This window comes from Vulpes lagopus, chromosome 17, assembly GCF_018345385.1.
Source record: "Vulpes lagopus strain Blue_001 chromosome 17, ASM1834538v1, whole genome shotgun sequence".
Classification (NCBI taxonomy): domain Eukaryota; kingdom Metazoa; phylum Chordata; class Mammalia; order Carnivora; family Canidae; genus Vulpes; species Vulpes lagopus.
Window position 1 is genome coordinate 15,389,447 of NC_054840.1, and position 25,860 is coordinate 15,415,306.

The 25,860-nt window shown below is 36.8% G+C and overlaps 2 protein-coding genes across 2 annotated transcripts in view; one reads left to right on the forward strand and one right to left on the reverse strand.

The window, feature by feature from the left end:
- Window positions 1-25,860, forward strand: part of KPNA4 (karyopherin subunit alpha 4) — a 189,256-nt gene that overhangs the window by 40,114 nt on the left and 123,282 nt on the right. The gene's annotated exons all lie outside the window — the stretch shown is intronic.
- On the reverse strand, window positions 7,575-8,726 carry ARL14 (ADP ribosylation factor like GTPase 14). The gene has a single exon (XM_041731503.1). The coding sequence runs from the start codon at window positions 8,593-8,595 to the stop codon at window positions 8,017-8,019; it is 579 nt and encodes a 192-aa protein (XP_041587437.1). The 5' UTR covers window positions 8,596-8,726; the 3' UTR covers window positions 7,575-8,016.

Here is a 25,860-nt window from a genome sequence, read left to right on the forward strand (position 1 = left end):
GAGAAATAGATTATACCAGTGTAAATAACAACAGAAATGCCAGGAACTTCTTCTGCCCCTCAGATACTGATTAATAAATAGGTTCTGGTGGAGTTTGAGAATTTACATTTCTAAGCAGCTTACAGGTGATGGTGAGGCTGCTGATCCAGGGACTTTAGTTTAAAAAACTTTTTATAATTCCAGTGCTACTCAAATTCCAGTGCTACTCCTCTCTTCAAACTCAAGTGAAGAGAGAGAAAGATTGATAATGGAGAAGGAGGATAAAAGAAAAACCTCTTCTTTACAGAATAATGCCAGCTAATAGATGTACAAAGAGAATCACCGTTTTGCACTGCCCAGTGTAGTAAGTGAGTCAGGAAAAGATCATCAATGGATGCTAAAAGCATTAAGGGAAAGGCTTGGGGAACTGGATATTCACACAGTCTCAAAATATACCTCTCATATGAAATTACTTATTAAGAACAGAGGGGAAAGTTATATTTTTACCTTTGGAAAATCTAGTAGATACTATCATAAAGGAAGTAATCAAATTTAGCGTCATCAATAATGGGACAAACTGACATTATGTGCTTCCTAATGGATACAGTGGGAAGTACATCAGCTGGGCAATATTCTTGCCAAAAGTGTTTAACTGAGCTTAATTCTGAAGGAACAATCAGACAAATCAGACTGTGGGACATTTTTTTAAAGATTTTATTTGTTTACTTATTTATTTTAGAGAAGGGGGAGGGGCAGAGGAGACACACAGAAAATCTCAAGCAGGCTCTGTAATGAGCACGAGCCCAACACAGGGCTCAATCTCACAACCCTGAGATCATGACCTGAGTTGAGACCAAGAGTTGAACACTTAACCAACTAAGCCACTCAGGTGCCCCTAGACTGTAGGACATTTAAATGATCTGGCCTGGAGTCTTAAAAGATTTTTAGATCATGAAGAACTAGCAAAAGGTACTAAAAATGACATAATCAAATGCAGTAGATCTTGGATAAAATCAGTTCTATAAGTTCTACTTAGGGGGAAATTTGATGATGGACTATTAGATGATATTTAGTTAATGCTTAAACTTTTGTTTGTAATAATGGTATAGTTAGATGAGAGAAGGTCTATTTTAAAGAGATAGATGACAAAGCATTTATGAACTGTCAGGATGATTGTAATTGTGTGTGTGTGTGTGTGTGTGTGTGTGTGTGTGTGTGTGTGTGTTTAGAGAGAGGGTGAGATGGAGAAAGAGCCCAGACATGGCAAAATTGTTATAACCGGTGAATTTAGGTGAAAATACACCTGTGTTAATTTTACTTTTCTTTCAAGTTTTCTGAAGACTTGAAAAATTTCAAAATAAAAATTTGAGGAAAATTTAAATTCCCCTATCCTATCCTGTTCTGGGATGAGTCAAATGAAGGTCCTAGAATGAACAGGAAGACTGGGAAAAGGGGAGTTATGAGAAAAAGAAGCCTGGGAAAAAGAGAGTTTGGGGACGCAAGCAAGAAGCAGGAGCTAGTTTAACGTAATTAACAGTGGTGGCTGTAACAACTTCCAAGTCTCCATGGTTTAACACAGTAAAAGTTTATTTCTTGTGCAAGTCTCATTGTAATCTGAGATCAGAGAGGTAAAGTAAACTGCCTAAAAGCCAAAACATGTGATAAACCAGAATTCCCACCTAGTCGTGGTTCCAAAGTCTATGCTCATTTCCAGTCCAGCACACTGCCCCTAAGGATCCCGAGGTTAGAATGAGTGTCCTAGGTCCAAATCTGCTATTCTATTATCTCTCCATGATTGGATCCATATTCCATCTTGAGACATAGCCTAAGGCCCTGACCGGATCTCACTTATGGTTCAGACCATTCATTCATTAGTTCATTCTACAAATACCTTTTAAATACCTTTTGTGTCCTGAACATCACTATGTTCTGGACCTGGATCCATTGTAGGATACAACAGCAGACAAAGTCTCTGCTCCCATGGAGTTTACTTTCTAGGGAATGAAAGAATAAGTAAATGAAGTAAATGTTATACTTTAAAGCCATGATAAATTCTGTGTAAAATAATGAAGCAGGGCAAGGGGTAGGGAGTGGCAGGGATGAGGAGGTTTGTTTAGATACAGATTCAGGGAATACCTGCACATATTTGGTTGGAGACCAGAAGGCTATGAAGCTGTGAACCATTTGAAGACCTGAGGAAAGCATATTGTGAGCCAGGGAAACCGCAAGTTTAAGAGCCCCAAGGCTATAACAAATTAGGAGTGATAGAGGGAAGTTGAGGGAAGTATGGCTGTCCTGGAAGAAATAGGAGGATGGTACCAGAATGGGGTAAGAAGTGAATAGAGGTTTGTAAGGCGAGGACAGTGAAGTGATCTGATTGTCATTTTCAGACCTCTCCTGTGTGGAGAATGTAGCCACCCAGTGAGACTTGATGGTGGCCTTGTGGCACTGATGGCGATTGAGAAGTGGCCAGAAGGGAGATGTATTTTGAAGGGACAGCTGACAGAATTTGCAGATAAATAGAAGACATGAGGGAAAAGGGAAGATGGCTCCTGGGTTTTTGGCCTAAGAAGTACACTGGCCAGTCCTATTTGACTTCTAGAAACCAACAAATTTAATGGTAAAAGTAAGTGTGCCACATTATTGTTAAATTCATTGTATGATAATAATTATATATATTTTTAAAATCTTGGATATCAGAGGACCAGGCTCAATAACTGCCTAATCAGTTCTTCATATCTTTAAAATGGTGTTGATAATATTCATCTTGCCACCCCATAAGATGTTGCGAGAACAGCATGAGGTGTTGTTTGTGAAAATACTACTCATGGTTGTCATCTAATAACTCAATTTTGTGTGGCACTTTCAAGGTAAAATGTACTTTCTCGGGCTTGAAATGGTTTAATCTGTTAATAGTCAACACTATGCTAAACATCTGGTGGACTGAAGCCCCTGAGACAGTATGTCCTCAATTATTTTAAATACTCACTAGCACTACCAAAGGAGAAGTCTCTGTCCTTTGCCTCTCTCTCTCTCATTCTCTCATTTTGTCTCTCTCCTTCTCTCTCCTTCACTCTAGAGAGCTCATGCATACAAAAACAGGCCAACCCTTTGAGAAGCATGACAGACATACTGTTTCTTGGGTGGTTCTTTGACATACTCAAAACACAGAAGCCTCTGCAGATTGTCCCTCAGTGCCACCTATACGGTACAAGAACTTCAGGACTCTATCTGAAATTACCAGTCTTCCTTGTTTTGGCAAAACCCATATTGTTCATTATCAGAACATGGTGATGTTCAAATTTTTAAATTGAGCAATTAATTTTAATATGTATTAGCCATTGCTGCTGCTTTGTCATTTTTTAAAAAAATATTTATTTATTTATTCAGAGAGAGAGAGAGAGAGAGAGAGGCGCAGAGACACAGGCAGAGGGAGAAGCAGGCTCCATGCAGGGAGCCCGACACGGGACTCGATCCCGAGTCTCCAGGATCACACCCCGGGCTGCAGGCGGCGCTAAACTGCTGCACCACCAGCACTGCCCTATTTGTCATTTTTTCATTCTTATGCCCTGTAGGGATTTTTTTTTCACCTGGGAATACTTAGAAAATCAGATACAAATATTTAACTGATATTTACCATTCAGATGTTTAAAACATTTCAGAAGTGATGTGCTTCTGTTTGCTACAGATCCATGGCAGTATGCTATTTTGATAAATTAAAAGTTTTGGCTTGTTACATTGAGATAACAGAGAATAAGATGTATGACAGTAATAAATATCAAGGCATGAATATTCACAGCCTCTTCCCTCTCACCTATTAAGGAATATCTTGCTGTTGTGCACCTTATCTTTGTCCCCTACCCTCAATCTTGAGCTTTTTTAGGTGGATCAGAATGAAGAGTGTATAGGTATAAGTTTTGTATGTGTGTTGGAGGATAAGAAGAGCATGCTAGGGAGAGCAAGAGGGATATGCCAAAGAAAGGAAAGATTGGTAAAATGTACATTAAAAATAAAGCAAGTGAGGGATCCCTGGGTGGCGCAGTGGTTTGGCGCTTGCCTTTGGCCCAGGGCGCGATCCTGGAGACCCGGGATCGAATCCCACATCAGGCTCCCGGTGCATGGAGCCTGCTTCTCCCTCTGCCTATGTCTCTGCCTCTCTCTCTCTCTCTCTCTCTCTCTCTCTCTGTGACTATCATAAATAAATAAAAATTTAAAAAAAAATTAAAAAAAAAAAATAAAGCAAGTGACTGATGGAAGAAAATAGATTGGATCCCAGAGAAGAAGGGGGAAAAGCATGGGAATGTTCAAGTTTCTCAGACACGATTACTAGAGATTTTGAGGAATAACTGCTTTTCAGGGGAGAGGTTGAAATGACAGAGGAAAAGCTACTTTGTAAGTTTTGTTTTTACATTAAGAATGTGTCTGCCAGGTACACCCACTACACACAGCTCTTAGAGCTTTCTGAAGTGAAGATTTTAATAGGTTTTTATATTTTGGGGGCTGTTTTTTCTGAATTTTATACTATGTTAAGTCTAGACCACAAAGGCTTCACATAATTCAGACTACCAAAATACCACCAGGTGATGTTTTCTATTCAGACATTTTCTAAAGACATAAGTTAGTGACTCCTCATTTTAAGATTATTAGGATTTTTTTTTATCCACATAGGGGAAATGGTAAGGGAAGGTGCATTTTTTTTAAAAAGAGGCATATTTGTGGTTTTAATAATTTTGTGGAACTTAGGAAAAACTACTACAAAGCATTTAACATTGATGCTGTGCTGAGATCTTCCTGAAATCAGAAACGTTTCAGCATGTTTCTTATATCTCTGTATTGCACTTAATTTATTCTGTCTGGCTTGTTTTTTCAAAGAAACTTTTTCTTTTAAGATTTATTTATTTGTAGGGGAGGTGGGTAGGGAGAAGCAGAGGGAGAGAGAGAGAAAGAGAGAGAGAGAATGAATCTCAAGTAGATTCCCTGCTGAGTGCAGATCCTGATGCAGGGCTTGATCTCATGACCCTGACATCATGATCTGAGCTGAAATCAAGAGTCAGACCCTTAACCAACTGAGCCACCCAGGCACCTCTCAAACAACTTTCTTTTTGTAAAAAAATATTTTATTTATTCATGGGAGACACAGAGAAAGAGGCAGAGACATAGGAAGAAGGAGAAGCAGGCTCCCTGTGGGGAACCTGATGTGGGACTCAGTCCCAGGAAGCCAGGATCATGACCTGAGCCCAAGGCAGATGCTCAACCATTGAACCACACAGGCACCCCTCACAGAACCTGCATTTGCTTTTATGTTGGCCTGCATTTGCTTTTCCCCCAGCTTTATTATTATAATTGACCAAATTGTAATATATATTACATATATAATATATTAAAGTGTTCAGTGTGATGATTTGATATACATATACATTGTAAAATAAATTCCCACAGTTAACACATCCTCTGTACTTGTTTTTTTTTTAATGAGAATGCTTAAGATTTACTCTCTTAGCAAATTTCTAGTATACAATACAGTAATATTAACTATAGTCAGCATGCTGTACATTAGATCCTCAAAATTTATTCATCTTATAATTAAAAGTCTGTGCCATATTACACGTCTCCCCATCCTCTGCTTCCCCATCCACAGCCTCTATTAACCATTAATCTACATTCTGTTTCTGTGAGTTTTTTTTTAATTCCCTATAAAAGTGAAATCATACAGTACTTGTCTTTCTGTGTCTGACTTACTTCACTTCACATAATGCCCTCCAGTTTCATCCATGTTGTTGCTAAGGTCAGGATTTCCCTTTTTTGTGGCTGAATAATATTCCATCGTGTATACATACTATATTTTCTTTATCCATTCATCCATTTTTTATTTTTTTTAAAGATTTTATTTATTTATTCATAAAGACAGAGAGAGAGAGAGGCAGAGACACAGGCAGAGGGAGAAGCAGGCTCCACGCAGGGAGCCTGATGTGGGACTCGATCCCGGGTCTCCAGGATCACACCCCGGGCTGCAGGCGGCGCCAAACCGCTGCACCACCGGGGCTGCCCCATTCATCCATTTTTTAAAAAATCTATTCATCCATTAATCCATTGATGGATGCTTGGGTTGTTTCCACATTTAGACTATTGCAAATAATGTTACATTAATATAGAGGTGCAGATAGTTCTTCAAGGTAGTGATTTCATTTCTTTTGGGTATATACCCAGTAATTTTGCTGGATCAGTGGTAGTTCTATTTTTAATTTAGCCTGGATTTATTCCTCTTTTTTTTTTAAGAGTTTATTTTATTTTTTTTAAGCAGTCTCTATACCTAGTGTGTGGCTCAAACTTACAACCCAGAGATCAAGAGTCACGTGCTCCACCAACTGAGCCAGCCAGGTGCCCTTAGCATGAATTTACTCTTAACTGTGTGCAGTAAGCTCATTGAAGACAGACACCATACCTTATTCACAAAACTATATGACAATTAACAGTACTGGCCTTGAAACTAAACAGATGAGTATGAATCTTGACTCTGCCACTCCTCAGCTAAAATATCAAGTAGTTTTTGCATGGTTATTATTGTTGTTACCTTGTTTAGTCTCAGAACTCTCACCTGTAAAATTGATATCATAATGCTAATTTCTCTCAGGGCAGTTGTGAACATTAAATGAGAAGATGTATGAAAGTGATTATACAATACTTTGCTTCGACAAGCATTCAACCAATGGAAACTATTATATGTATGTTTACTTTATCATTTGAATCCTTACCAGCACTCAGATCTTTGCTATAAAGATCATGGCTAAGGTGAGAGAAGGAAAACAGGAGAGGAATTTAGGGGCTAGCACCCTTGGTTGACCATACCTTTATTTTCCTCTGTGACCTTAAGATTTAGAGCCCCAGGAGCTGCAGTCAGGGCTTGAGGCCTGCTTCTTCTAGCTCAAATGAGCTTTGTTAAAGGTGGGGCTGGAAGAAAGTGTGTCATCTGTCAATACCAGGACCTCCCTGGGAGTTCTGAGCCTCTCAGGGGAATTCCAGTTCAATCTCCAGTTCCTTCTCCCTTCCCCTGCAATGACTGTTCAGGGTCTTCTCAGTGATGGGAACTTCCAGTGACTAACCTCCACCTTCAAGGGTCCCTAGGAGTTGGAGACTTTCTTAAGCACTACCTCTGGCATGAAGCACTTCCTGTTTTCCCAGGCCAAAGTCCCTCTTGTTATAGCACATAGTACTTACTGCCCTATTCTAGCTGCTAGCTTTACATTGTTTCCCTCGGTGAATTGCAAAGTCTCTGAGATTAAAGTATGGCTCTGGTTCCTGTTTGATCAGTACAGTGAGCTGTACCTATATTCCCAGGTAATGACTGTTCTAAATTCTATATAAGCCCATCTTGGGGCTATAACCTCAAGGTGAGTGAAACCCAGGCCCCGCCCTAATATAGCTAGCTATCCTGATCCCCAGAACTTTAAGATACAAACTTCTCCCTATGCTTCTGGGCAATTAACAGTCTAAAGTTCCTTGTTTGGCTGACCATAGGAAGTCCCCAGCAATAGATTTCAAAGAGTTGGTAGGAATACAGAAAAAAACTTCATTTAAGGCATAGAGATTTATAAAATGTTAACATCAAACTTTATTCTCTCCATAATTTAAAGTTCATTTTTTACTAGCTGTTCCATAGGAGTGTGGTAGAAATGCAATACTGTAACAGCTGGAAACCATCAAAAATAATTCTGACCCTATTAGCAGTTTACTTAAACTTTGTTCTAGTAGTCATATAAAAATAATAAAGGAATAACTTATTTGGTCCCAAACATGGTTATTCTGATTTATCCAACATGCACAAAATCATACAATTTTCATTCTCAATTATCATTGCCATATAATTTACTGAAGTGCCTGACCAAAAATAATGTTTTCTAGATATTCTTTTAAGTTTTTAGCTGAATTTAGGTGACATAACATTTTAGGAAAAGTTTGCTAACTTAACAACTTGCTTTTCTCACTTGGCATAGTAAAAATTTACCCTTTCAACTTCACCAGTATGTCACCGCTTGGACCTCAGTTCTGCTTAAAGAATGCTAAAGCATCTCCTCTTGATTTCATGTGGCTTTTCACAAATCCAGTCAATTTCCTGAACCCCTCCATCAGTCCATCCCCAGTGATGGCACAGCAGGGCTGCACATACCAGTTCCGGTCACTGCAGAGTTTCTTCACTTTGAACATTCTGGTGATGTCCTCAGCAGTTAGAGCTCCAGGCACATCCTGTTTGTTGGCTAATAGAACAACAGGCACATTTTTAATGTGTTCGTTCTTCAAAATGTGCTCCAGCTCTCTTCTGGAATCTTTCAGTCGCTGTTTGTCCGTACTATCCACAACATACATCAGCCCATCAGTGTTCTCACAGTAATGATCCCAAACGGCTCTCATTTTTTCTTGTCCTCCAACATCCCAGATCGTGAGCGAAAGATTCTTTTCCAACTGGATCATCTCCACGTTGAAACCTATGGTTGGGAGGGTTGAAATATTCTTAGCAAGCTTTAATTTGTAAAGGAGTGTAGACTTCCCAGCTGAGTCAAGTCCCAGAAGAAGAATCCGGGCTTGCTTGGTTTTGGAGTTTTTAGAACTTAGTAGACCCATTTTAGGGTTTTTTCCTCCTTTCAAAGACTCTTCTTTTGGCCAGAGACAATGTTTGCTGTCCAGGTTTCTTGTGAAAATAATAGGAGGAAAGAAGATAGCAAATGCTTCATGTTGTATTTTAAGACTGGGAACTTGTGTGCATTTATGTTGTAGCCTATCGCCTTGATTATAGGCAAACATCATTTTATTTGCAGTTCTAGCCAATCCTAAGGAATCTGGTATGAGTAAGCAGCCAATATTGCAGTCACTCAAAGGGGAAATTCTTTGTGAGTGAGTGGGACGTAGGAGGGGCCGGCTATGTGATGCCACAGCTTGTGCTCTTCCAGATGTTGGAAATTTAGAGGTAATCAATGGTTTATGGGAACATGGTTCGATAGTAGAATAAAAACTTAGTTTTACAAGTGGTTTATAGAACTTTTCTAGTTATTTAACATTTATCTTATCCCAGCTGTAAATGAGTAACCAGATTTCTGAAGTCATGAAGAGAGTTTATCTCACACTGCCCTAAATATCTTCAGTACTTTCCCCTTGTCCAGGTTACTCAGTAGGATACTTATACCACCCAAGGTTATATGAACCTTCCTCCCATAATATACAAAAACAGTTCTTTAATCTTCTAGAAAATTTACATTATTCACAAGACCAAAAAAGTATACAGGGATGGGAGGGGAGTGTGTAACACAAACCCTTGAAATTAAGCAGTCTGATTAAAGGTGGTAAATTGAATATATGTATTTATCCCCTTTCCTCAAGACTCCACCAAAATGATGGTGAAGGAGGGCAAGAAATTCAATAAAATTCTGCAACGTGGAATATAGGTAGAAGATGAGTGGTATTAACAAAATTCAACCGAGTACATTTGAAGATCTGATTGGCTTTATTAAGTAATTCATGAATTGGGCAGCATCCCATCTAGCAAGTAAAGGGGAGTTTCAAGGAGTTGTACAAAACGAAAGTTTTTTCTATAGAAAGGAGGATGGGGTGGGGGATGGGCAAAATGAGTGTAGGGAGTGAGAGAGATATAGGCTTCCTGTTATGAAATGAATAAATCATAGGAATAAAAGGCACAACATAAAGAATATCATCAATGATATTGTAATAGCATTATATGTTGATAGATGGTAGCCACACTTGTGGTGAGCATAGTATAATGGAAAGAATTGTTGATTCATTATGATGTACACCTGGAACTATGTAACATTGCATAATAACTATACTTCAATTAAATAAAAAGAAAGAAGAATGGGGCAGGAAAGTTTTGAGCAAAAGAAAAGAGAGAATTATTTTAGGCAAAGTCACCCTCCCTTAGGGAGAAGGGCAGGGGACCTTTCTAGGTAGATTACTTCATCTTCCTTTGGGGAATGGAGAGGGCCCATGTGACAAATTACATCATTGGTGCTGTTGAGAAAATTTCTGACTGACAGGTTGTGACCTATTTCTCGGGAAAGTTGAATCTGCAGTTAGGTTAGATATTAAGCCCCAGCTTGGTGACTCAGCCTGGCCCAAGTGACAGCATTTAGGGCCTGTGGTTTTCTTTATAATGGTGGTAACTGATGCAACAGGATACAGCCGAAGTTTGGAGTACTGATACACAAGATACAGAGGGAAGGGGTGAAATGAGGGACTAAAAACAGAGGGCGTTAAACAAAAGTCTGAATAAAGACCCCCCCACACACACAAAAAAAAAACCCACAAATCAACTCCACATGTACACACACCTCTGCTGATTAACCATTCAGCAACGAGATGTTATTCTGGGCAAAAAATAATAATAAATAAAGAAATTGAATGATATCAGAAAAAAAAAGGCCTCCAAGTTTTGACAGTTGAGAGTTTCCACATCATAATGCCTAACTCAATATTTAATTAACCTATAGCCAGCCTGACAGTTGGCAAACATTGCTCATGTACACAGAATGCCCAATCAGCTTTTCAGTGCACAGAGGTTCCCATACTTTATACATGGCATACCTTCAATATAAAGACCAAGAAGAAAATAAGGCTTTAAGGAAGTTTAAACAGGAGTAATGCAGGGAACAAAAGAAAATTTTCAGTAAGTTTTAAATATTTCCATCGAGATTTAAAAAGGTATTGTATCCATAAAACAAGACAAAAATGGCATTCAAAAGGTTACTCAAAAAACAAAATAGAACACTTGAAAAATAAATCCATGATTTCCAAAATTTAAACAGATTAATAATAGGTTGGGGGAAAAAATCTTTCAGAAAGTAGAAGATAGAAAATATGAAAAAAGATGTATAGGATCAATCCAGACATTTTTTTATTTTTATTTTTAAGGATTTTATTTATTTGAAAATGAGAAAGAACATGCACAGGGAAGGACAGACAGGGAGGGAGAAGGATTAGCCGACTCTGCACTGAGCCCAACATGGGGCTCAGTCTCACCACCTTGAGATCATGACTCTTAACTCACCGGTGCCACCCAGGCACCCCAATCCAGAAGTTTTAATATCTAACTAATATGATTTTATTCCAGAGAGAACAAAAATATGAAAAGGGAAATTATCAAAGAAATAATATAAGACCATTTCCAAAGCTAAAGAATAAATTCTCCAGGTTGAAAAATTTTTAATTTTAAAACTAAAATTTTATTTTTAAAAAATATTAAGTAGGCGGGCAGCCCCGGTGGCGCAGTGGTTTAGCGCTGCCTGCAGCCGGGGGCGTGATCCTGGGGACCCGGGATCCAGTCCCACGTCAGGCTCCCTGCATGGTGCCTGCTTCTCCTTCTGCCTGTGTCTCTGCCTCTTTCTCTCTAGCTGTGTCTCTATGAATAAATAAATAAAGTATTAAAAAATATTAAGTAGGCTATTCTGAATGTAGAAAGAACATTTACAAAGAAATTATTTAAACTTTTTAAAATTTTAATTTTTTAAATTTTTTTTATTCATGAGAGAAACAGAGAGAGGCAGAGACATAGGCAGAGGGAGAAGCAGGCTCCCTGTGGGGAACCAGAGTCCTGAGATCACGACCTGAGCCACCCAGGCGTCACTGAAATTTTAAGTTTTTATTTTAATTCCAGTTAGTTAACATACAGTGTCATATTAGTTTCAGGTATAGGATATAGTGATTGAAAAATTTCTTACGTTACCTAGTACTCATCACAACAAGCGCACTCCTTAATCCCTATCACCTATTTCCCCCTTCCCCATACCCTCTCCCCTCTGGTAACTAACAGTTTGATCAATTTGTTCTCTATAATTAAGAGTCTGTTTCTTAATTTGTCTCTGTATTTTTCCCCTTTGCTCATTTGTTTTTTTCTTAAATTCCACATATGAGTGAAATCATTTGGTTTTTGTCTTTCTCTGCTGACTTATTTCCCTTAGCGTTATACTCTAGCTCCATCCATGTCATTGGAAGTAGCAAGATTTCATTCTTTTTTTATGGCTGAGTAATATATCATTGTGTGTGTGTATCTCACATCTTCTTTATCCATTCATCAATCGATGAATACTTGGGCTGTTTCCATATCTTGGCTATTATAAATAATGCTGTTATAAATATAAGGGTGCATGTATCCCTTTGCATTAGCGTTTTTGTATTCTTTGAGTAAATACCCAGTAATGCGATTGCTGGATCATAGATGAATCTATTTTTAACATTAAAAAATCTCCATACTGTTTTCCAGAATGGCTGCACCAGTTGCATTCCCACCGACAGTGTAAGAGGGTTCCCCTTTCTCTACATCCTCACCAACACCTGTTGTTTCCTGTACTGTTAATTTTAGCCATTCTGACAGGTGTGAGGTGATATCTCATTGTGGTTTTGATTTGTATTTTCCTGATGATAAGTGATTTTGAGCATCTTTTCATGTGTCGTAACCATCTATATGTCTTCTTTGGAGAAATGTCTGTTCATTTCTTCTGCCCATTTTTTAACTGGATTATTTGGTTTTTGGGTGTTCCGTTTTATAAGTTCTTTATAGATTTTGGATACTAACCCTTTATCAAATATTTCATTTGCAGATATCTTCTCCCATTCAGTAGATGTCTTTTAGTTTTATTAATTGTTTCCTTCACTGTGCTTTTTATTTTGATAAAGTCCCAATAGTTTCTTTTGCTTTTGTTTCCCTTGCCTCAGAAGACATATCTAGTAAGAAATTGCTACAGTTGCTGCCTAAGAGGCTACTGCCTATGTTCTCTTTTAGGATTTTTCTGGTGTTAAGTCTCACATTTAGGTCTTTAACCCAGTTTTAATTTATTTTTGTGTATGGTGTAATAAAGTGGTCTAGTTACTTTATTTTGCATGTTACTCTCCAGTTTTCCCAGCACTATTTGTGAAAGAGGCTGTCCTTTTCCCATTGGCTATTCTTTCCCGCTTTATTAAGGATTAATTGTCCATGTAGCTGTAAGTTTATTTCTGGGTTCTTTATTCTGTTCTATTGATGTATGTTTCTATTTTTGGGCCAGTACTATACTGTTTTGATGACTACAGCTTTGTAATATAACTTGAAGTCTGGAATTGTGTTGCCTCCAGCTTTGCTTTTTTTTTTTTCAAGATTGCTTTGGCTGTTCAGGGTCTTTTTTGGTTCCATACAAATTTTAAGGTTGTTTGTTCTAGCTCTGTGAAAAATGCAGGTGGTATTTTCATAGGGATTGCATTAAATGTATAGATTGTTTTGGGTAATTTAGACATTTATCTGTTCTTTCTTAGGCCTTCATCTGTGTTTCATAGTTTTTAGGGTACAGGTCCTCCACCGCTTTGGTTGAGTTTATTCCCAAGTATCATACAATTTTTGGTGAAATTGTAAATGGATTGTTTTCCTAATTTCTCTTTCTGATGCTTTATTATTGGTGTATAGAAATGCAGCAGATTTCTTTTTCCTTTTTTTTTTTTTTTTGCAAGAGATTTCTTTACTTGATTTGGTATCCTGAGACCTTACTGAACTCATTTATCAGTTCTAGTAGTTTTTTGGTGGCGTCTTTAGGGTCCATATGATAGTTTTTGATAAAAAATTCCAAAGGGAATTTTTGAGTAAACAGATAAAAGGAATGTTAGGATTAGAAAGAGAAATGTTATCAGATTTATCGTGACAAGCAATATAAAAAGTCAGGCCACCAAGAGTTAGGGCAACCCCTCAAAGGTTCCCCAGGACCTGTTCTATTGCTGCAGGGTTGACTTTTCAGGAATGCCACCAAGGTCAGATGAGATGAAATTATTTTCATTAGACTATGCTTTTGCAATCATTGGTAGCCCTCTTACCTCAAATAATGCAACACAGAACAAATAGCTGGTTTAAGGACATTGCTAAAATTAACTCCAGAATGAGAAATGTCAGGGTCCAGATTAAATACTCTAGAAGCAAATCAGAGTATTTAGCTGGGTACAGCCTTGAAGCATTAGACTGTTTAAATTTAATTAGTTTAGCACAGACTCTGAAGTCAGACCTGGCTTGCAGTCACAACTGTACCTTTTTTTTCTTTTTTCTGTATAAACCTGAGCAAGCTACTTCTTAATTTCTTCATCTGTAAGTTGGGAAATAATATTATCTACCTCTCAGGGTTATTGTAAGTAATAAATGAGATATAAGGCAGCCTAGTACATGATACATAGCACACGCTCAGTGAATGGTAGCTGTTACTATTTTATTACTGATCATAAGGATAGCAGATAGGTTTATATTTGCTAGCCAAATGAGATTTATAGTTAGTAACTTCTTTGAGAGGGAGTATAAAGTTGTTTCTTGGCTCTGTGGGAAAGAGTACTCTGCTCCATTACAAATGTCTGTGGGATGGTTACTCTTATATGTCAACTTGACTGGGCTACGGGATGCCCAGAGAGCTGGTAAAACATCAGTTACTCTTGGTGTGTTTGTGAAAGTATTTCTGGGGGAGATTGACATTTGAATCCATAAACTGCATAAAGAAGGTTATCCTCAACCATGCAGTTGGGCATCATCCAATCCTTTGAGGGCTTGATAGAAGAAAAATGAGGGAAACGTGAATTTGCTGTGATCAAGGATATCCACCTTCTCTGGCCCTCAGACATCAGTACTCCTGGTTCTTAGGCCTTCTGACACAGAGTGGGATTTACACCATTGGCTCCCATGGTTCTCAGGCCTTCGAGTTTGGACTGGACTTATACCCCCTGCTTTCCTGAGCCTCCAGCCTGCAGATCGCAGATCATTGGACTTAGCCTCTATCACATGAGTCAGTCCCTTATAATAAATCTCTTCCCACTTGTCTGTGTTCATTTCTCTGGAGAACCCTGACTAATACAGACTGTTATGAATGTAGGAGGGGCATAGTATCCTACTTGCCTTTCTCAATTGCTGTTATCAGACACAGCATGGTTCCCAATCCTGCAATCCCTCATCCCCTTGGTTGAGGCCACTTGATCCATTTATTTATTTATTTATTTATAGATTTTATTTATTTATTAGAGAGAGAGGGCATGAATGGGAGGGAGGGGCAGAGGGAAAGGGTGAGGAACAAGCAAATCCCTCACTGAGCTGGGAGCCCAAATGTGGGCTCAATCTCAGGACTCCAAGATTATGACCTGAACCAAAGTTAGACCGTTAACCAACTGAGCTACCCAGGTGCCCCCACTTGATCCTGTTTTAGAATCTAATTGTCTCAATCCTGATCTGAGACATCAAGTACTTAAACAGCTCCAATCCTGCTTTCTAAGACCAGGTATAGAGTTATCCTAATCACTAATTTAGTCGCAACATGCTATTCTAATGTTAACAACTAAACAATTGCCTTTTTTATTTTGTTTGTTTTATTGTCTTTTTATATAAGTCCTGGTCATTAAACTCAGGTCTGATAACTCTGTTTCTTGCACTCAGTCCCTTCCTAAAAAAGGTACCCTGACTCACATCTGCCATACTCTTTCCTAAGCTAGCATCCTTAACCCTTGAAATCTAATTTTTTTGGATAAAGCCCTTTTTAACCATTGAAAACATCTTTGTTGTTGAGTATAAGCTTCTCATTATTGCCCACATTGTATTCTCCACCAATTTTCTATCCAACTACATGTTGGGACATCTTACTCCACCAACATGTATTCCCTTTACTGAATACTTGCCAAGTCAAAAAGATGTAGGTAAGTTTGCCTGAAAATATTTATAGAAGTCTCAGTATGAGGGCAGCCCGGGTGGCTCAGTGGTTTAGCGCCACCTTCAGCCTGGGGTGTGATCCTGGAGTCCCGGGATCAAGTCCCACATCTGGCTCCCTGTGTGGAGCCTGCTTCTCCCTCTGCTTGTGTCTCTGCCTCTCTCTCTCTGTTTCTCTCATGAATAAATAAATAAAATCTTAAAAAAAAAAAGAAGTCTCAGTATGAAATGGCAATACCCAAAAGTAAGGAAAGACCTCAAGTTCACAGACTATATATGATGTGCCTTTCTCTTGAATTCAGTATGGAAAATGTGTTGGTTTTTTTTTTAATTTCAGGGGTTTACAGAAATCAAATATATTTATTCAGAAAATATTCTTTTGCCAGCAATTAGACAAGTATTTATTAATTGTCATATGCCAAGCACTATGCCAAGTATAGAGGGTAGTGGGCACAGAGGCTAGTGAGAAGCTTTAGTGGAACAATCTGTCAGTCTTAGATCAAGGGAGCTTCCCCAGGGCAGCTGTGATGTTGTATCTGAAACCCTGTGAGTCACACTGATTAGTGACAAAGAATAACCCATTATCTTCCAGGAAAATTTGGGCCTTTCCTGGAGAGTCCAGATTATAGGAGCCCATCGTGGAAGTCACAGCTTTCTCTTCCATCAAAATATTCATTCTATGGAGTGCTGCTTCCCTAAGGGTTTGGGGACAAAGGGCCCAGGACAGAATCTTCATACCTTCTCTGTTTCAGCTACAACAAACGAAGAGGCTTTTAGTCAACTAATAGTGGACAGGTGTCACAAGCGTAAACTGTTCTTGAGCTACCAAGTTTGAGCTCTAAGTTTGTTACTGTTACACAGCCTAGCTTGTTGGTTGATATAAAGAGACAAGGTAAATAAAGAATGTCCTCAAGCCATGTAATACTGTGTAGCACCAAAAAATAGTAAGCGTCCATATACTTATAAGAGAAGCTTGCTAAGAGCTATAAGGGGAGAAAAAAACAAATTCTAAAATAGTACAGTTGGTATGATATCATTTATGTTAACCCCACCCCACAAAATAACAAACTATGTGTTTCACAGATACATGCATGTCCATGCATAGAAAAAAATTTAGAAAGATACACGTAAAACCAATGAGCTTAGCCTCCTCTGGAGGAGGCTTGGTTAAAAGATTTTTGTTTTGTCTGTATTTAAATTTTTTTTAATTAAAAAAATATGAAGCATCACAATATGAAGGATTTTATGATGTATATGTGCATTTTATTCTATTTTCTTTTTATGTATGTGCACTTTAAAGAACAAAAGTAAAAATTTAAAGGGTCACCAATGTCCCACCCAGCTAACGAAGTAGAATACCAATACCAGTGAAGACCTCTGCATGCCCCTAAGTAATTATATTCCTTTCTTTCCCCAGAGAAATAACCTTTAACCTGAACTAATGTTACTCATCCCTTATTTGGTTTTAGTCTTTAGTTTCTATAGAAAAAAATATATAAGTAATATATAATAGGTAATGTTTATTATGTACTTCTAAGTAATGTTATTACGTAAGTAATGTTTAGTGAATAAAAAGATCTAAGTAATGTGTTACCAATATATAAAAGCAACATATATAACTAAGTAGTATATTATTTATTTTTACTTCATTAATTTCTGCTTTTATCTTTATTATTTTCCACATTCTACTTTCTCTGCCTTATCTCCTGTTGCCTTTGTTGTTGTTTATAACAATAGCTTATAGTGAATTCTAATTTATTCTCAGTCTTATTTATTATCAATTTTTTCTTTTCCATTTAAGCATTTAATTCTGTAAATTTCCCCAAAGCATCTGCATGCCACACATTTTTTCTCATTGTTTTTATTAGTTAAGTATTTTCTAATTTCCATTACACATTTTTTCTTTGTTCCATCAATTATTTAGACATATTTTTCTAACTTTGCATATGTACAGAAGTTTTAAATTCTTCTTAAAATTTAATTTCAGTGTGATCAAAAATACTGATTCTTGGACTTTTATTAGATGCTTTATGTCTTAGTTTGTAGTCACTTTTTGTAAATATTCTACATATATTTGAAAGAAATGTATATTCCTTAATATTTAAGTGCACTATTCTGTAGTAGGCCAATTTTGATCATTGGTTTTTTGGTTTTTTTTTGTTTGTTTGTTTGTTTTTTGTTTTTGGATCATTGTTTATTCAGACCTTATCTGCTTAATTTATTGATCAAAGAGGAAGGAATGGTAAAATCTTGCCAACTGATGGTGATATAATTTTTCTTGTACCTTTGGCAATTTTTGCATCCTATATGTTGAAGTGATTTTATTAAGTGCTGACAAGTTTAGAATTGGCATATCTTGCGGATTTTTTTTTTGATAGCAGTATCAAAATCTCTAGTAGTAGTTTTTTCTCTTGACCTTGAGTTTGCCTGTTTCTAATATAGCCATTTCAATTTCCTATTGGTTAGTGTTTGCTTGTCTTACCTTTCAACCTTTCTATGTTCTTATGGCAAGATGTATTTCTTGTTAATAATATGGAGTTAAACTTTTTTCAAATTCTGCTTAATAATCTTTGTCTACATCTGGAGAATACAGTTTCTTGACATTGTATTTATCATTTTATTTTATATTTTCTATTTACCCCACTTCAATGTTTTTGCCTTTGTTGTTGTTTGAATTGACTGGTTTTTTTTTTTCCTCTTCCTTTTTTCATCTCTACTGACTTGGAAATTATGGAATCTAATTCAACTGTGGTAAGCAGAATTCAGACAGCCTCCACAATTCCCATCCAGTGGTTTATAATTCCCTTTCTATGAGTGCAGATGTGCCTGTGAATGTGATGGATGTTACTTTCCTCATTAAATTATATGACAAAAGTGAAGACATTTTTAAGATATTAAGGTCCCATGTTGTTAACTTAGAGTTGATCAAAAGGGAGATTATCCTGGGTAGGCGTGGCCTAATCAAGAGAACCTTTTTAAAAGGGACTGGGCCCTTCCTGAAAAGGGAAATTTGAAACATCAGTTTTGTCCTGCTGGCCTGGAAGAAAGCAGCCATGTTGTTAATTGCCTATGAAGGGGGTAGTAGCCTTTAGTAGCTGAGCCCTCAGGTCTACAACCACAAGAAACTGAATTCTGCTAATAACTTGAATGAGTTTGGAGGAGGACCTCCAGAGGAGAATCCCAGCCCTGTCAGTATTTGGACTGTAGCCTAGTGAGACCCTGAGCAGAGGACTCGTGCTGGGACTCTATGCCATTCTTGGACTCTTAACCCATAGAAACTGTGAAATAGAAATATATATTATTTTAAACTGCTAAATTTGTGGGAATTTGCTGTGTAGTAATAGAAAAATGAATTCAATTGCCTTAGAAACCTTAATATTCATATTAAACTTAATGTCTGAAGATAATATCATTACTCACATTTAGGAAAATAAAAGGGTCTTAGGGTGACTCCTTTTTACCACTCTTTCATTATATATGCTATTGTTGTCTGGGTTTATCTAGCTTGACTTACTTAACCCTCTAAGTAAACATCATCATTGGTTTATTCAGTAAATGCTTACCTAGATTTATCCTCATGTTTATCATGTTCTTTGCTCACCATTTCTTCTTACACTCAGACTTTTCTCCTGTGTTTCTTTATCCTCATCTTGAAATACAGTCTTTAGATGATCTTTAAAAAAGGGTTTGCTGTAATAAAAGCTCCCAATTTTTCTAGTCAGAAAATAACTTTATTTTAACCCCATGTTTGAAAGATGATTTTGCTGGATATAATAGTGTATAATTTGACATTTATCTTCCCCCAGCACATTAAATGTACCATTCTTCTGCCTTCTGGCTTCCTTTGTTGCTGTGAGAAAATCTCCTGTCAGTTTAAATATGGTGCCTTAACAGATACACTATACACTATCTCTTTCTCTAGATGCTTCTAATGTAGTCTCCTGACTTTTAGTATTCTGAAATTTCACTATAATGTAGCTAGGTGATTTTTTATTTGTTCTGTTTGCAGTTCTGTTTTCTGAATCTGTATGTTGGTGTTTCTCATCAGATACAGAGAAGAAATTCTCTCAGAATTCAAGAAACTTAAGCTATTACCTCTTTAAATAGTATTTTTTTCTCCCTTCATCTTTGTTATCTCTTCCTGGAACTCCAGTTAAATATATGTTGGAGTTTTACCTTTGTATTCTCCATATCTCTTAATATTTCTTTTATAGTTTCCTATAAAAGGAAATCCTCTTTGTCATCTTTTTCTGAATGATTTCCTCTTATTCATCATAAACTATCTCTTCAACTGTGCTTAATCTATACCTGCCATTGAATTTCTAACTTTAATTATTACATTTTTAATATGTAGAACTTCTATTGATTTTTTTCAAGCCTGTGTGGTCAACTCTGATGGTTTATAGTTTGGCATTCTTCCAATAATCTTTTAAAATTTTTCTTTAAATATATTAAAAATGCTTATATTTTATTCTGTACCAGATTATTCCATTATTTGAAGATTCTAATGTCTCATTCTGCAGCGTGTTAGTTCTGCTATTTCCTTGTGTATCTGAAGTCATATTCCTTGAAAATATATATGTGGAGTTGAATTTAATGACTGTTATTTTGAAGAGGACTTGAATTTATTTCCTCTAGCTATTGAGGGATGCTACCAACTACATTTCTGACTTCGAGCTTTGAGGAATATATGGTTAAAATGAATTTGAGTTCTAAATACATGTTAAAGTGGACTAATGATGAAGCCTTTTTCTTCTTTGTTCAGCTCTGTCCAGAGCCCAGATAAGATTGGCAAATACAGGGGTAACTGGGTGGTTTAATTGGTTAAGCGTCTCATGATTTTGGCCTAGGTCATGATCTCAGAGTCATGAGATCGAGCCCCACATGGTTCTGTCTCTCCTCTGTCCCTCCCCACCACCACATGCTCTCTATCTAAAAAACAAAGACAAAAAAGGATTGGCATCTATCACCATTAATGCTCTTTGCTGGGAGGGATTTTTCTAGTTCAGCAATTGAGTCATCCTTGAAGTTCTAGTTCATTCTAGTTCTCACCTTGGTGGGGACCCAGGCTTTATCTTCAGCTCTGGTACAATGAGCCCATTAAAACTTTGTCTGGTGTCAGTAGGGATGACGTAAACACTCAGAGCTTCCTAACTTTATAGATTGTTGTGTTCTCCTTTTCTCTTGGCCTCTAAAAAATTCCCTTGATTTCTCAACAGTTCAGCCTCAGATAAACATACAAAAAATATTTATTGGGTTTTTGTTTATTTGCTTTAATATTTTATACTGCATTTTTACATGTGCTGTACTGGGAAGGGTTTTACTTAACATCCACTGCATTGTATTACCAGAAATTAAATTTTCAGTTAAATTTCATTTTGGAACTGTAGTAAAAATACATTTTAAATATAATAAAATGGATCCCTGGGTGGCGCAGCGGTTTGGCGCCTGCCTTTGGCCCAGGGCGCGATCCTGGAGACCCGGGATCAAATCCCACGTCAGGCTCCCGGTGCATGGAGCCTGCTTCTCCTCTGCCTGTGTCTCTGCCTCTCTCTCTCTCTCTCTGTATGACTATCATAAATAAATAATAATAATAAAAAATTTTAAAAAAAATTTAAAAAAATAAATAAATAAATAAATAAATATAATAAAATTTTAGAAGAAAATATTGAAGAATGTGTTAATAACTTTACTTATAGATTGCTTTTTTTTTTAGATTGCTTTTTTAAGCTAAAATTGCAAAAAAAATTATAATCCTATAAAGAATTGATATTAATATATTTAACTTCATAAGAATCTAAAATTTTTCTATGAAAACAACACCTTAAAATCAAAAAGACCAAAAGAAGCTAGGAGAAAATATTAACAATATATGATGAAAGATCCATATATATAATATATAATTAACTCATACAAGTCAATAAAGAAGACATACAGAATCAATTAGAAAATAAGCAACAACAACAACAACAACAACAACAACAAAAAGAAAATAAGCAACAGGGATCCCTGGATGGCTCAGCGGTTTAGTGCCTGCCTTTGGCCCAGGGTGTGATCCTGGAGACCCAGGATCGAGTCCCACGTCTGGCTCCCTGCATGGAGCCTGCTTCTCCCTCTGCCTGTGTCTCTTCCTCTCTCTCTGTGTGTGTGTCTCTCATGAATAAATAAATAAAATCTTAAAAAAAAAAAAAGAAAAGAAGCAACATATATAAAGATAATTCAGAGAAGAGGATACACAGATGGCCAAAAATTATGTAAAAATTTTTAATGTGACTGGTCATCAGAGAAATACATATTAAACTAATAAGATACCATTTTTCACCCATCAGATGATAATTTAAAAGATTGATAATATGTTAGACACATTCAGTATCAGTGGGAGTACAAATTGATATAGGCTTGTTGGAGGGTAGTTTGGCAGTATAACTATTATAATTTAAAATATAATATTTCAGGGAATTTTGATTCAGTGGTTAGAGGATATACTTATTCTCCTGCCAAAGCCTCAATAATTAATAGTTTTTAAAATATAAGACAGCAAGTAAAAAAGTTCTGAACTTCAGGAGACAGGAATGTCACTTTTTTTTCCTCAAGATAACATTAAGTATTCAGGTAAGTACCCATTCTGGTTTCTCACCACTCAGATGATAAGGTTTTCCTCATTAACTGTTGAACTGTGTCCATGGAGCAGATAGATGCAAATCTTGAGTTTTATCACCTTGGCTATGACTTGGTGACTCATTCTCTTGATATGACTCACTTCCCCCCTTTTGAACAAGATAATAGATAGTAATGACATCCAATACCAATATTTCCTTCCTCATTTGGAGTACTGAAGGCAGCTTCCTCTATTCATTAGCAGAGGTATTACAAAGTAGGAGGCATGCAAAAATCCTTATGGTACAATGTAAATGTATGGGAAAGGACTTAGAAGAATCCTTTCCATAACCCTTTCCATACTGCTATGCAATGGAGGAAGATTGCTTCAGTATGTTAAAGGGATTTTAAAGGACATCGTACAGTCTGTCTATGGTCACATAATTTACAGAAATTATCCACTTGGACTGGAACAGCCTAAGTCTTGCTGTGCCATTCTGCCCTAGTACAGTTTGGGAAGTCCATTTGGTTTATAAGTAATTACAAGTAATTTTATGGCAAATGGCCAAAAAAGCCTCTTCCTCAGGATTGTCCCTATCACCTACATATACCTTTAACCCATCAAGTAATCCTCTAAGAATCTATCATAAAAAATATTTGCATACGTGTCCAAAGAAGCAGGTATACAAGTTTATGTTCATTGCCTCATTGTTTATGACAGTGGAAAAACTGTAAACAGCCTATATGGTCATCAATAAAGAAAAGGTTAAATATATTTAAAATGCATTTTGGTTTGTCTGAGCTATAGAATACTTTGCAGCAACTAAAAAAAGAATGGGGGGCATGTAGGTATAGTGACATAAAAGGATATCAAGTTATAAAGTGGAAAAAACAATTTGCAAAATAGTATACAACAGCATGAAATCATTTAGACTAAATATATGTATTAATAGATAATACATATTAGCGTTAATATATTAACATACATATATATCTATTTTATTTTTATTTAAGTTAAATTAATTAACATATGGTATTATTAGTTTCAGACGTAAAGTTTAATGATTCATCAGTTGCATTTAACACCCAGGGCTCATTACGTCACAGGCTCTCCTTAATGCTCATCACCCAGTTACGCCCTCCCCGCACCCCTCTTCCCTCCAGCGACCCTCAGTTTGTTTCCAATAGTTAAGAGTCTCTTAAGGTTTGTCTCCATCTTTGATTTCATCTTATTCTATTTTCCCCTCCTTTCCTCTATGATCCTCTGATTTGTTTCTTATTTTCTACCTATGAGTGAAATCATATGATAATTGCGTTTTTCTGATTGACTTATTTCACTTAGCATAATATCCTCTAGTTCCATCCACATCATTGCAAATGATAAATATGTCTATTTTAGTAGATATACATTGCATATATAAAAATGCATGGGAAAAAGTTTAGAAAGTTATTCCCACAGCTCCATCCTACACGACGGAGGGGATTGCCATGGAGTGGTAATGGGTGTTTAAATCCTCTTTGTATTATTTTAATATTTTACACTGAGGATATCTTGATGCAGTACTTAGGTAATTAAACAATTTTTAAAAGAATTTGTTTTTATAAAGAATATGAGAGGTTAGTTAAGATTAAAGGGGCTGGAGGAAGATACTTGACCTTTATCTAGGCCAACCAAGAAAAGAGGTAAGGGAAAGCCTTTAATGAGGATCTGATGCAGAACTTGTAAGATTCATAAACTCATTTTGTTTCATTTCAAAAACTTTTATTATGCCCCTGTTATATGATAGACATTGGGTAAGGAGTATTCAGAGATGAAATCTATAATCTCCTGGTCTTTAGAGGTTCTCAGAGAAGTAAAGAGACATTTATAGTGCAGTGATATGGGCAATAAGACCTAGCTAGGCCTGGTGAACCAGAAAAGTACAAATGGTAGAAGAAGCCAGCAGTGTCCATCCAAGTGCAAGAGTTGGCTTTCTGCTTCCCCCAGTGACCACCATGACCCTGTGTGTGTTGTATGTATTACATCAGGCATTACAGGACTTCAGGCAAAGTAGGATCTATCCTGTGGATGGGCAACAAGGTCTCTTTCATAGCTAACAAAACTTTTTGAGCTATAATGATATGGACAGCGGGATTTTGTTTTAGTCCTTTAGCCATCTCTCCCCACCACTACTATGCAGTTTCTACGATATTTTCAATTCCTACGAAAGAAAACAATATCTTTCATTATTAAATTAAAGATCTGAAAATTTTAATGTAAATGCTCTCTGAAAGCTATTCACATTAAAATATACATAATCAATCTATAGGCAATAAATACAGAGCAAATTAATGAAAGACCAAATAAATGAAATCAGATCTTCCCAAGTTTTGACAGAATGAGGAAAGGAAAAAAAGCAAATGCTATAGCAGATTGATAGTTTTATATTGACCAATTTTTTTTTCATGTTCCCTCTTTCCCTTTTGCTCAACTTCAGGCAGCAGAGGGTAGACGCTTCTATGGCCTTGGGGAAGGAAGGTCATTAACACAATACAGAACAAGAGTCCATTTCACTCAGCTTTTGAGTTTCAAACTAGACTTTAAAAATTCCTGGCACAAACAATAGGTTAAGAGACAGGGTTTTGAGGATCAAAAGCTAAAGTTAATGCCATAAACATTTTATTTTAGAAGGATACATGATATCAGAATAGTTTTCCTTCTTGTATTAGTCAGCTAGGGCCACCATAACAGAATACCATGAACCAAGTAACTTAAACCACAGAAATCTGTTTTCTTACAGTTCTGAAAGCTGGACATGCAGGATCAAGGTGCTGGCAGGGTTGGTTTCTGATGAGTCCTCTCTTCCTAGTTTACAGAGTGTGATACCTTCTCACTGTATCCTGATATGCCCTTTCTTCTGTGTGTCCCTTCCTGATGCCTCTTCCTTTTCTAATATGAGCACCAATCCTATTGGATTAGGGCCCTACCCTCATGATTTCAGTAAACAGTAACTACCTCCCTAAAGGTCCTATCTCCAGATATAGTCCCATTGTGGATTAGAGAGAGCTTCAACAAATTAAATTGGGGTGAAAGTGGAAGCAGCACTCAATTCAGTCCCTAACATTTCCTTAAACTTGTTAGATGAGCTCTGTCCAAAATAAATATAATGTAATTAAAATTTTTCTAGTAGCCACATTTTTTTAGAAAAGGAAACAGAAATAAGTGAAATTAATTGCAATGCTATCTTTTGTTTAATTTAGCATATCCAAAATATTATCATTTCAATGTGTAAAGTATAATGAGATACTTTATAATCTTTTCTTCATAGAGTCTATGAAATTGGTATGCATTTTAACTTTAAGTACATCTCATTTTGGACTAGCCATATTTCAAAAGCTCTGCACATGTGACTAGTGGCTACTTTATTGGACAATGTAGTGTTAGACAATTCTCTAAGCTGAAGAAAGAGGTCAAATAAGAGAACAAGAGAGAGTGTCTCCAAGATATGGCTGAAGTCCTCAGAGGAATTGAGGAGGAATCACATGACTGATAGAATTCTTAGGTAAATTTTGGGAATCTGAGAGCAGAGGGTCCTGTGCTCACCTTTTTAGGT